Source organism: Nicotiana sylvestris, chromosome 4 (assembly GCF_000393655.2).
Source record: "Nicotiana sylvestris chromosome 4, ASM39365v2, whole genome shotgun sequence".
NCBI classification, from domain to species: domain Eukaryota; kingdom Viridiplantae; phylum Streptophyta; class Magnoliopsida; order Solanales; family Solanaceae; genus Nicotiana; species Nicotiana sylvestris.
Window position 1 is genome coordinate 12,592,057 of NC_091060.1, and position 13,873 is coordinate 12,605,929.

At 43.0% G+C, this 13,873-nt stretch overlaps 1 protein-coding gene across 1 annotated transcript; it reads left to right on the plus strand.

Annotated features, from left to right (window-relative positions):
* The first annotated feature begins 10,085 nt into the window (after positions 1-10,085).
* LOC104244618 (uncharacterized) lies at positions 10,086-10,796 on the plus strand. Its single transcript, XM_070172538.1, has one exon. The coding sequence runs from the start codon at positions 10,086-10,088 to the stop codon at positions 10,794-10,796; it is 711 nt and encodes a 236-aa protein (XP_070028639.1).
* Positions 10,797-13,873: the final 3,077 nt, after the last annotated feature.

Sequence of the window (13,873 nt, forward strand, 5' to 3'; positions counted from 1 at the left end):
AGTCGTAGTTCGAGTGAAGTCGAACTTATACTTTTGTCGATGGCCTTAGCCATTGGGATGTTACTTTCGAGATGGCGTCGAAGTAGTATCCCGTCGTAAGAGTGGCGTTCTATTTCATTTGTTGGGAGTATCATTGATGCTAGTTTCATTCATACATTGGAGATTTGATTATATTCCTGTAGGAAATACATGTTGACTTTGTACATATAATGGAGATTTGGCTATCTATACCCAGTCCCTTCATTACTCGGTCTGGAGATCACGTCGACGGGCGGGGTAATGAACAACACTTCGGACCTCGAGACGTATCCCTTGCCGCCTCATTAAAAACCTCACTGAGAAAACCCAATTGGGACAAAACCCGGATGAGGGAAAAAGAGTACGACTTAGGCGGCGCCTCTTTTCAGAAGTGGAAGTATTTGAGATGGGTGACATTCCAATCATTTTGGAGTAGTTTTCCTTCCATTGTCTCTAACTGGAATTCTCTTTTGTTTGCTGCCGCCGTGATTTTGTATAGCCCGTCCCAGTTTATTCCCAGTTTTCCCTCATTAGGGTCTTTCACTGCTTGGGTTTTAGACTTGAGAACGTAGTCTCCAACCTTGAGTGGTCGTACTTTGGCCTTCTTGTTATAGTACCTTTCTACTTGTTGCTTTTGGGCTACCATTCTTACGTGAGCCATATCTCTTCATTCTTCGACTTCATCCAGGTCTTGTAGCCTACTTTTGTCGTTACTTGGTCCGCTTTCGTTGGAGTATCTCAAGCTAGGTTCTCCGACTTCGACGGGTATAACCGCGTCAGTCCAGTAGACTAGTGAATATGGCGTCTTGCATGTGCTAGTTTTTGGCGTGGCACAGTATACCCATAGTACTTTTGGTAGCAGTTTAGGCCATAGCCCCTTGGCGTCCTCGAGCTTCTTTTTCAATATATTCAATATCGTTTTATTGGATGATTCGGCTTGGCCATTGCCGACGGGATGGTATGGTGTGAAGAGTATTCGCTTGATGTGCAATTTTTCAAAAAACTCGGTTATCTTCTTTCCGATGAACTGAGGTCCGTTGTCACAACTGATTTCTTTGGGAATGTCGAAACGACATATTATATTTTTCTATATGAATGTGATAACTTCTTGATCACGTATTTGTGTGTATGCACCTGTTTTCACCCATTTAGAAAAATAGTCAGTTAAAACCAAAAGGAAGTGTACCTTACCTCGTCCTGCTGGGAGGAATCCGACAATATCCATCCCCCACTTTATGAATGGCCATGGCGAAGTGACGGAAAGCAGGAGTTCTCCTGCTTCGTGTATCATAGGGGCATATTTTTGGCACTGTTCACATTACCTAACGTAATTTGCGACTTCTTTTTTCATGATAGGCCAGTAGTATCCTGCGCGGATGAGGCATCTGACGAGGGCACTGTTTCCCATATGGGCGCCGCAGTGCCCCTCGTGTACTTCTTCTAGTACCCGCCTTGTTTTATTTGGTTCAAGACATTTGGCCAGGGGGCCGCCGAACGTCCTTTTGTAAAGATCATAGTTTACGAGGTTGTATCTGGCCGCCTGTATTTGGAGCTTTTTGGTTTCTTTCTTATCTTTTGGGAGCATCCCTTCCTGCAAATATGTTATGATACGGTTGCACCAGTCCCAAGTTAGGTTTATAGAATGTACCTTGACCTGGTCTATTGAGGAATGGACAAAGGGTGACCACGTTTTCCTTGTTGATATTTCTGGTGGCTGCTACTAGCTTGGCGAAACCGTCCGCTTCAATATTCTGCGCCTTAGGTATCTCATCGAGGCGGCATTCATCGAATTCTGGTAGTAGTTTGTGAATTTCTGACTGGTACTTTTGTAGTCTTTGTTCTTTGATTTGGAAAGTCCCAGTGACTTGGTTCACCACGAGTTGAGGGTCGCAATGGAGTACGAGTCGTCGAGCGCCATATTTGAGGGCTAATTTCAATCCTGCAATCACAGCTTCATACTCGGCCTCGTTGTTAGTCATCTCAGGGCACCGTATGGACTGGCGAATTACTTCGCCCGTAGGGACTTTGAGGACGAGTCCCAGTCCCGATACGGATGCATTAGATGCGCCGTCAGTGTAGAGGACCCAGAGGTTGGAATGTGCGGAAGCGCGGAGCGCCTCCTGCTCTACTTCAGCAATACTTCCGCGTTGAAATCGGCGACGAAATCGGCTAGCACTTGCGACTTTATAGTAGTTCACGGTTGATATGTTATGTCGTGCTCACTTAATTCTATGGCCCATTTGGCCAACCTAATCGATAGTTCGATTTTGTGTAGGATGCCCCTGAGGGGGAAGGTTGTCACCACCTTTATGGGGTGACATTGAAAATATAGTCTAAGCTTTTGTAAAGCTATGACTAATGCTAGAGCTAGTTTCTCAAGGTGGAGGTACCTTGTTTCGGCATTAATTAAGTTTTGTTGATATAATAAATTGGATATTGCGCACCTTTGTTTTCGCGGACCAAAACTGCACTTACCGCGACTTCGGAGACTGCTAGGTACACTAGGAGGCATTCGCCCGGGTCTACCTTGACGAGTAGTGGCGGCGAGGACAGGTACACTTTCAGTTTTCTTAAGGCATCAACGCATTCTGAATTCTACTGTAGCCCGTGATCCTTCCTTAGTATATTGAAAAATTTATGGCATATGTCTGATGATCGTGAGATGAAACTCGACAGGGCGTCTCTTCGTCCTGTCAATTTTTGTACCTGCTTTTTGCTAGTTAATGCCTCTGGTATTCCTTCGATGGCCTTAATCTGATCTAGGTTGACCTCGATACCCCTTTGCGACACCAAAAACCCAAGGAACTTTCCTGAGGTTACGCCAAAGGCGTATTTATCAGGATTCAATTTCATTCTGTATCGCCTCAATATTTCGAAGGCTTCCTTCAGATGACCAATGTGATCCTCCTTCCTTTTCGACTTCACTAGTATGTCGTCGATGTAGACCTCTATAGTCTTTTCGAGTTTTTTTTTGAACATTTTGGTGAATAACCTTTGATACGTCGCCCCTGCGTTCTTGAGTCCTAACGGCATGACTCTATAGCAGTACGTTCCTTGGTAAGTGATGAAAGTGGTCTTTTCTTGGTCTTTTTATGCCATTAGAATTTGGTTGTAACCAGAATAGGCGTCTAAGAATCTTAATAGTTCGTGCCCCACCGTTGCATCGATGATCAGGTCAATATGTGGTAATAGAAAGGAATCTTTTGGGCATGCTTTGTTCAGGTCGATGAAGTCGACACACATCCGCCACTTCCCGTTCTTCTTTTTTACCATGACCACATTGGCGACCCACTGAGGATACTTTGATTCTCGGACAGAACCATTAGCGAGCAACTTATCAACTTCTTTGTTGACAACACCGTTGATTGTGGCATTAAACTTTCTCCTCATTTTCCGCACTGGCGGGTAAAGAGGGTCCATATTCAGCCTGTGTGTGGCGATGTCCCTTGGGATTCCCGGCATATCTGAATGGAAAAAGGCAAACAAATTGACATAGTTAGTTAAGAACTCATGGAACTTACCTGGTTCTGGAGGCTGTGTCCGATATAAGCTTTTTCTGTGCTGTCGGTGTTGTCCAATTGAATGAGGTCGAGGTCTTCTATGGTTTCCTTGCAGGCTTCTATGACATCTAGGTCTTTGATGGCCTCTATTTGTATGTTGGTTTTGGTTCCCGATATGGCTGATTGCTTGTTTCCGCACTTGACCCCTTTAGTTGTTGGGTGTGTGTGCAATCTTGGGCGATTCAGTAGCATTCTTGGGTGGTGCGTTGCTCGTCCCGGATGCTGAATATTCTCCATGGGGTAGGAAATTTGATTACTTGATAGAAACTTGACGGGACGGCTCACATGACGTGTATCCATGGACGCCCTATGATAGCGTTGTAGGTTATTTCCCGGTTCATGACGTGAAATGTCGTTTCCAGAGTGACTCCTCCTGCCAGAACATGCAGCACTATCTCTCCAGAGGTTCGTTTCACTACATTATTAAAACTTGTTAGTGTTATGCAACACGGTACTATCTTATCCTCGACTCTCATCTGTATGAGGACTCGTGGGTGAATAATACATGCGATGCTTCCGTCATCTACCATTATTCTTTTTACATCGGTATCCGCGATATGTAAAGTTATAACTAAAGCATCATAGTGAGGGAAAGACAAACCGTTGGTATCTGACTTATCGAAGATGATAATATCTTCGAGGTCATCGTACTGTTCATGAGCGACTGTCTGCTTGAGTTTATGTGTGGTGGTGAATTTTACATGGTTGATTACCGTATCATCGCCACCGCCAATGATCATTTGTATGGTACGAGCTGGTGAAGGTGGTTTTGGGGGTCCTTGAGGTTGATCGCGTCCACGAGCGAAGTTAAATCGTCCTCGATCGCTCAACAGTTCTTTTGAGGTGTCCCTGGTTTAGAATTCTTACCACTTCCTATCGTAGACCTATGCAGTCTTCGGTCTTGTGTCCCCTTTCCTGGTGGAATTCACACAAAACGTTCGATCTCCGGGTGCTCGGATCTGACTTCATCTTTTGCGGCCACTGCACTTTTGTGCCGAGCTTTTCTAGTGCATACACTATTTCTGAAGGAGAAACGCAAAATTTATGAGTAGATAACAGTGGAGGCATACCTCTTTCGTTTCGGTTTGGCATGATGTGTCGAGGCGTGATATCTGCATGTCATGGAAGAGGTGGGATGGATGTCTGGATGTAGGGCTGATGCCTTTCTCGATTGAAATAGGATAGTTGATCCCTTCGACCATCGTTGCGGCGATCTCTCCTTGTTTCGGTTTGAACCAAGGTTAAACGTTGGATCGGACCATTTAGGTCGTCCTCGTCTGCCCTTACTTCGGCACAATAGGCATTATGAATTTCTTGCCACGTGGTAGGAGGGTACTTCATGAGTCTACTTAGCAGTGTTTTTGTTACTTTCAACCCGTTTCTATTTAACCCATTTTGGAAGGCTGTTACTGTCATCTCTTCTGATACGTTCGGTAGGCTAATTCTTACCTTGTTGAATCGGGCCAGGAAATCCCGAAGTCCTTCGCCTGTCGTCTGCCTAACGGCGAAGATGTCATTTACTATAGCTTCTGACTTTTTCGCTCCAGCGTGAGCGCTGACGAATTTATCTGCAATTTCTTCGAACATTGATATTGACCGTGCCAGTAGTTGGGAATACCACGTCAGCGCTCCCTCTGTCAGGGTTTCGCTGAACTTTTTCAGCAGCACCGATGACACTTGCTCTTTAACAGATCATTGCCTTTTATTGCCATGACGTAGTAGATTATGTGATCTTCCGGTCTATGGTGCCATCATATATTTTCAAGTATGACGACATTTTGAAGGTTTTTAGAATAGAGTAGGGAGCTACCCCTTCACTGTATGGTTTCTCGACGAATCAGCCTACGCCACGTTTTGGTAGCAACTTCGGAGCGCCCAGTATTTTATCGACCCTTTCCTGATGCTCCTTCATCTAATCACGGAGCGTTTTGTTCTCGTTTTCATTTCTTCCATTTTCTTTAAGATGGCTGCAAGTGCATCATTACCTGCATCAGTGACAGTATGAGTGTTACCTGTGCATGGAGTTTCTGGCTCATCGGCGACAGTTGCAGTTTGTGCGTGCATTGTGCCTCTGATATCCCTTTGAACGGGTTTGTCGAGTATGTTGCTCAAGGTGTTTGTCAACCACTTTTCTAATAGACTTTTCACTAGCTGGTGGTACTTCTCCCGCTACGGATGTTGAGGTTCCCCTCTCGCGCGAGACAGTCACGCTTTCGTTGGGGGGGGAGGTATATCCCTCAGGTGTAGCGCTTGGCGTTGCGTTTTCATTGTCTTCCCTGCCGGCTACGTTGATGGAATCCAGAAGGTTATTCGTGACACCTACTATTGCCTTTAATCTTGCTTCCCCTTTTCCTTCCATTGTTGGTCCTTGCGAGGCTAAGAAGAGGTGATTATCCCTTTCAAGGATCTAGACGAAATTAAAATCCCCACAGACGGCGCCAAATTGTTTGACTCAAAAGATATTAGAACCTTTTTGAATAAATCAATCAAAGGGAATGAAGGGGTAAATCTTAGCTAAGTATAATAAACTCTAGAACAAAAGGTTTAAAAGATGAACGTAATGGATAATATTTCTTGATCTTGCGAGAATGAGTGATCGAACTTTAAGAATGCCAATCTTTTGTGTAGAAAAGTATTACAGTCGGTGTTCTTTGCTAAACAGGTAAAAAAAAGTTCCCTTTACAAGGTTGTTTTCCCGCTATATACAAGGGACAAACCCCTTCTGAACCCTAAAAGACATATCATAGGGAATATTCGAAAGAATATTCCTAGCGCCCGTTGTTGGGCCTACACTACTGTAAAAGTCATGCATCCTCTGTTCGCTGTCTGTCGTACTCCACAGGACATCGAGCTATGAAGATCTCGTCGTTTGTCGTATTCGTCAATGATTGTGGTCATTCAAATTTGGACTCATACTATATTAATACGGTAAATCATAAGTGTAAATACTAAATACGAAGTCAATATAAATATATATAAAGAGTTTAAATTTTATACATACTGAGTACCGACAATTCAAAGAACTTTTATATTTTTGCACACTTTGTCATGTTATAAGTATACTAATCTTTCAAGTTACCGTATGGAGATTCACCTATTGTAATAGTTCAACTTGGCTTAGTAATGCATAATTAAAAAAGTGATAGTCACTACATAGAATATAAATTCATATATAAGTACTAAACTAAATATGTACTATCTTTTTATATCTCATATATCTTACTTTTAGTCCAATAAATCAAACATATACTGATAGAATATATTTCTTCTTTCCTACTTGTATGGGTCAAAATCTTACCACAAGACGGTTGTCCTTAAAAGAAACGATAAGGGTTCGACCAAACCGTAGTCTTACCCACGAAGCGTAACATCGGCGAGCATCTCGGCCACTGTCGTGATCGAGTTGTCAGAAGGCCCGCACGACAGCACATATCGTACCACTCAGACAAGTAAGGAAGAGTATAGTCATGAGAGAGTCCATTGGGTAGAGACCGTTGGATAAAGGGAAAGGTTGATAATATATATATGAGCAGAGAAGACAAGAGAAAGGGGGAGCTCATTCAAGAAAAGAGAGGAGCAATGTATCAAAGACGAGAACAAGAGGAGATCCCCAACAACAAACCAACAGCCCAGATTTTGGCAACAACTTTTTGTAATCATCCTTGTTGAATCAACAAAGATAGATCTCTTAATTATCAACAACTTTCCCTCTTTTCCTTCTTTGATCTTACAAGTACGGTACAAACATATCAAAAATGTAAGCTTATTATTTACATTTGATGTCTGTCAATCATCTTAAGGAATCTTATATAAACTTGTCTTCCTTTGATTGTGATATTCAATATGTTTGGATTTAGAGTTAATTATGTTTGGCTAAAATTTACCTTTCATCATGTATCTCATCATTAATCAGTTTAACTAAAACGTTTAGCACTCTTTTGGTCAAACACTACTAACAAAATATATCTACTAAATAATTTTGTTATGATTTAATTTCTTATTACAATTCCTACATTATGATCTAATATATCTTATTGAAAAAACAAACAACCCCAGTATTAATGGTACGTAATATTCAGTAAGTTTTTTTTTTTTTTTGAAAGAGAGTCAAAGCAACCAAAAACTAGCTAACAATTAAGTGAGGGAATGAAACTCCAACGGAGGGAAGAAGGAGAGAAAGAAAGATAAGAAAATTAGTAAACAAAATGGATGGAATTATACGTATAGAGATTTATCTTTTCCAAAAATGCTCTCATGTAATTAAATTGTCCCTCTTTCGCTGAAGTACTGTCTCCCCCAACGTACAAAATAATTTCCAGATTCAGCCGGCAAAGTACCGGCGCCGACGACCACCTTCCAACAGGTTACCCCCCCCACATCTCTCCCTCCTTCCCTTATCCTCTCTCTCTCTTCTATCGTCTTTCCCTCAACCCACTTCACTGGTTCATCTTCTCCCCCCACCAAAAAGGTCCACTTGTTCACCTTTTTGTTCCTTTTCTGGCGATTTCTCAGCTATTTCAACCTAGAGTTTCATCTCAGGTTGATATCGTCATGACGATTTCTTTGAAATCTGATTTTTCGACTCTAATATACATTGACAATAGTATATTTGACAAAAATTCTTTTATATTTTTATTATCTGTAAAAAAATTCTTTTACAGTAGTATATGCGTTCTTGTAGTTTAGTTGAATAGTTGTAGAAACTTTTTTGCATGACTCATAGGCTTTAAATTTTTAGATCTACGATTCCATAATTTTTTGTTTTTTAAAAAAAAATATTTTTCCGGTCCTCTCTGGTTATCTCAACGGAAAAGGCCAAAAAATCTACGCCCCATTTTCTTGGGAAGCCTTGACCAAATTTATTGAATTTTTAACTTGATAATTCAAGGAAATTAACCTTTATTTGTGTTATTTCACCCTGTTTTGTAAATCAACTTTAGATTTTATTTCACCCATTTTTTGCGCTCATTTGCTGTGAGTGGGCCTCACCAGTGGTAGCGGTGATATCCCCTCCTGCCTTTGTTTGGCTTTGTGGTGTTCTGTGTGTATTTCATGTTAGGACCTGTGGCTATTAACGGTGAACGAAATGTGTGCGTGCAAACATTAAAGAACAACCCGAGCGAGTGTCAGCAAGGGGCAGCGGGAGTTGGACGCAAACGTGCTAGGTGGCTGCAACATCTTCGTATATACCGAGAAAATTCCCAGGTTCTACTAGCGGGAGTTGGTACCTCTCATTTTGCTATTTATCTCTGTTGTGTTGGCTAAATAAATTGTTGTCATCTTTCTTCGTATTAGTTATTCACCGTATTAGTGTTCCTGTAGTTGCAACTTGTTTTTTTTCCCTAGTTGGGTCTGTTGCCTTGTGTGTGCTAGTGATTCCTTTAATCTATTGTAGGTATAGTGGTTGTGGCTTGGATTGGTCGAGTGAGGTCATGTCCTCGGGAGGAGCGTGTGGTAAGGCGTGGGGTGGGGTGTGGGGTATGGCGGGTGTTAGGGGCCGTACGGGAGGCAATAGAGGTAAAAGGAACAAGGGTATCTATAGGTTGAGAATTAGGTCATGAAACGTAGGTACATTGACGGGTAAGTCTATAGAGTTGGCGAAGATCCTCCAGAAGAGGAGGGTCAATATAGCTTGTGTTCAGGAGACAAGGTGGGTAGGGTCGAGGGCGAGGGACGTAGACGGGTATAAACTTTGGTACTCAAGAGTCCAGAGAGGTAAGAATGGAGTAGGTATCTTGGTGGATAGGAAACTTAGAGATTTTGTAGTTGAGGTTAGACGAGTGAATGATAGATTGATGACTATTAAGTTGGTGGTTCGTGAGTACATCCTAAATGTCGTTAGAGCCTATATGCCGCATGTGGGCCTAGATGAGGAGGTTAAACGACGCTTCTGGGAGGGATAGATGAGATTGTGCGCCAGGTTCCGCCTGCTGAGAAGATATTCATAGGAGGGGATTTCAATGGTCATATTGGGTCGATCTCTGGTGGTTATGGCGAAGTGCATGGAGGCTTTGGTTTTGGGGAGAGGAACGGGGGAGGCACCTCACTTTTGGACTTCGCTAAGGCATTTGGTTTGGTAATTGTGAACTCTAGCTTTCCGAAGAGGGATGAGCATTTGGTTACTTTTCAGAATACAATGGCGAAGACTCAGATTGATTATTTCCTCCTCAAGAGGTATGACAGAGGTCTGTGTAAGGATTGCAAGGTGATTCCGGGCGAGTTACTCGCGATGCAACATAGGCTTTTGGTGATGGACGTGGGTATTATGTTAAAGAGGAGGAAAAGGTCTGCTCGAGGAAGACCAAGAATCAGGTGGGGAGCCTTAACTAAGGATAAAGCCCAAGAGCTGGAGGGGCGGTTGTCGGCTAAGGGAGCCTAGAGGAGACGTGGCGACGCGAGCTCTAGGTGGTCCGTGACAGCAGACTGTATAAGGGAGGCTGCGAGGAGGTGTTAGGGGTCGCGACGGGCATCTCTAGTGGGCCCAAAGGATATTGGTGGTAGAATAAAATGGTCCAAGGTAAAGTGGAAGCTAAGAAGGCGGCGTACCTGAAGTTAGTGGGGAGCATAGGTGAGGAGGAGAGGCGAGCTTGCATGGAGAGGTATAAAGTAGCCAGGAAGGAAGCTAAGCTGGCGGTCACGGAGGCTAAGACCGCAGCGTATGGTCGTATGTATGAGGAACTAGGGGGAAAAGGCGGGGAGAAGAAGTTATTCCAGATGGCTAAATTGAGGGATAGGAAGGCTCGGGATTTGGACCAAGTGAGATGCATCAAGGACGAAGATGGTAGAGTATTGATGGAAGATGCCCAGATTAAGAGGAGATGGCAGACTTACTTTCAGAAACTCCTGAACGAAGAAGGGGATCGGGTTATTGCGCTAGGAGATTTTGAGCATTCCGAGAGTCACCTTGACTCTAGGTACTGCAGGCGTATCATGGTTGAGGAGGTTGTAGGAGCTATGTGTAAGATGAGTAGGGGCAGAGCAACCGGGCCAGACAAGATTCCTGTGGAATTTTGGAAGTGTGTGGGGAGAGCAGGTTTGGAGTGGTTGACTGGGTTGTTTAATGTTATTTTTAAGGAGAAGAAGATGGCAGATGAGTGGAGGTGGAGTACGATAGTTCCATTGTATAAAAATGGAAGTGTGTGGGGAGAGCAGTGTGTGGAAGTGTGTGGGGAGATCAGGTTTGGAAGTGTGTGGGGAGAGCAGGTTTGGAGTGGTTGACTGGGTTGTTTAATGTTATTTTTAAGGAGAAGAAGATGTCAGATGAGTAGAGGTGGAGTACGATAGTTCCATTGTATAAAAACAAAGGTGATATCCATAGTTGTAACAATTATAGGGATATCAAGTTACTGAGTCATACCATGAAAGTGTGGGAGAAGGTGGTTGAAGCGAGGGTGAGGATGATAGTGTCTGTATCTGATAACCAGTTCGGGTTCATGCCGGGTCGTTCAACCACGGAAGCTATACACCTTGTTAGGCGGTTGGTGGAACTGTACAGAGAGAAAAAGAAGGATCTGCACATGGTGTTTATTAACCTAGGGAAAGCGTATGACAAGGTTCCTAGAGAAGTTCTCTGGAGATGCTTGGAGGCAAAAGGTTTGTCGGTCCCTTACATTATGGCAATTAAGGACATATATGTTGGGGCAAAGACTCGAGTTAAGATAGTAGGTGGCGATTCTGACCATTTTCCGGTGGAAATGGGATTACTCCAAGGTTCTTCCCTCAGTCCGTTTTTGTTCGCCCTGGTGCTGGACGCGTTAACACACCATATTCAAAGGGAGGTGCCATGGTGCATGTTATTTGCCGATGACATAGTTTTAATTGATGAGTCGCGAGCCGGTGTTAACGATAGGTTGGAGGTTTGGAGACAGGCTCTTGAGTCTAAGGGTTTCAAGCTAAGCAGGACGAAGACAGAATACCTATAATGTAAGTTTAGCTCTGAGCTGAGGGAAGTGGACATGGATGTGAGGCTTGAATCACAGGTCATCCCAAGTAGAGGAAGCTTCAAGTACCTTGGGTCGGTTATCCAGGGGTAAGGGAGATCGATGAGGATGTTACACATCGTATTGGTGTAGGATGGATGAAGTGGAGGTTAGCATCTAGAGTCTTGTACGATAAGAGAGTGCCACCGTTACTCAAAGGTAAGTTCTATAAAGCGGTTGTTAGATCGACCATGATGTATGGGGCTGAGTGTTGGCCTGTAAAGAACTCACATATCCAGAAGATGAAAGTAGCAGAAATGAGGATGATGAGGTGGATGTGCGGGCATACTAAAATGGATAAGATTAGGAATGATGATATTCAGGAGAAGGTGCATATGGCTCCCATTGATGACAAGATGCAGGGAGCGAGACTCAGATGGTTCGGGCATGTTCAGAGGAGAAGCCCAGATGCACCATTTAGAAGATGTGAGCAGTTGGTTGTGGAGGGCACGAGAAGAGGTAGAGGGCGACCTAAGAAGTATTGGAGAAAGGTGATCAGGCCGAAAAAGGCGAGGCTTCAGATTTCCGAGGGCATGACACTGGATAGGGAGATGTGGAGATCTAGTATTAGGGTTGTAGGTTAGGTACCAGTCTGGTAGGGTTTTTGTGTAGGATAGTTAGTGGCAATGTTGTGTCTTACTATTTCACTTTTCAGCGCAGGAACGATTTACTAGCTATCGCTTTTGCTTTGCATCTTTCTTCTAAAGTTTATGTTGTTCCTGTTTTCATATGATTTCTTTGTTGATACTAATATTATCTCCTTTTTGTCTTTTTGCTTTCTTGAGCCGAGGGTCTTTCGGAAACAGCCTCTCTACCCCTTCGGGGTAGGGGTAAGGTCTGCATACACACTACCCTCCCCATACCCCATTAATGGGATTTTACTGGGTTGTTGTTGCTCTCATGTAATTAAACTTCCTTCCTCCTCCGTTTAACTTTCCACCGTAGACACTCCACTAATATTCATATCTTCTGATACGTATAACCACAACATATTTCCTAAAAATGTATGTTCCTAACAACAACCTTTTATCCCATTACCAACTTGAAGAACCACCCGACCTCACTTCTATGCAAATAGATAACAAACTCATAAACCACAAACCAGTATCTTTCCTCCAAATACTACTTGCTAACAAATACCTCTCTACATCTATCAGCAACCATCACCAACCGCTATCTAAGCCTGACCTATCTGATGAATTCATCCAAGACACAGATGAGGATGATACTTTCATACCAATTTCAACTACTGATAAGGCGCGTTTATATGAACTTTGGAAATACTCAGTAATTATTAAGCTTTTTAGACGAAGAATTGCACACCATCTACTAAAGACCAAGCTCATAGAAATCTGGAAACCCACAGAAGAACTCTCTATTATTGACCTAGGGTCAGATTTCTTCCTTATCAAATTTCAACAGGAAGACAACATGCTAAAAGCTCTACAGGGAGGTCCGTGGTTTATTCTAAATCACTTCTTATCAGTACGTAGGTGGGAACCCAAGTTTATTGAACCATCCACACAGCTAACCTACTCGGCAATCTGGGTAAGGCTCCCTGAGCTACTAACGGAATTTTATGATGTAGAGATATTATAATGAGTTGGATCTAAATTAGGACATCTCTTAAAGATTGATACATATACTTCAACAACTACAAGAGGACGCTATGCACGTATTTGCATTAAAGTACCCTTGGAGCGACCCCTCAAAACACACATAAACATAGGAAATCACAGCAAATCCTCCTATACGAAGGTATCAACATACTCTGCACTAGTTGCGTCCATCTAGGTCATATAATTCAGAACTGTCCAACTCCTAACCAAACTATACAAAATCCTATAACAAATCAACCATCCACTTCTGCCAAACCTGAACCAGAGTGGAAAACAGTTGTTTTTCCAAAAAGATTCAACTCTTTATATAAACAACGACAGAATAACAGCCCCACCAATACTCCGCCGCTGGAACAAACGTCGGCATATCTGCTACCAGGTAAGTCCTCAAACCCTAAAGGCCCATCTTTGGGCTCCTCCTTTCTGTTAAACGAAGATGAGCTGTCTAAGCCCAATAAGGATTTGTCTAATATGTTTAGTCCTCTTATTGGGCAATATGGACCACATGCTGATCATATGGACTCAAGCCCACTGAATAGTAATCCTAACCAAGTTGGTTCACTTAATAAAGTAGTAACAATGCAAACTGAGACCACTTTACACCATTCCAACACTTCATTATTACAGCCCCCCTTTTTACCCAATCAAAAAATTACTCAACCCAGTTCTACCTTATCTGATACACAACCTAAGCCTA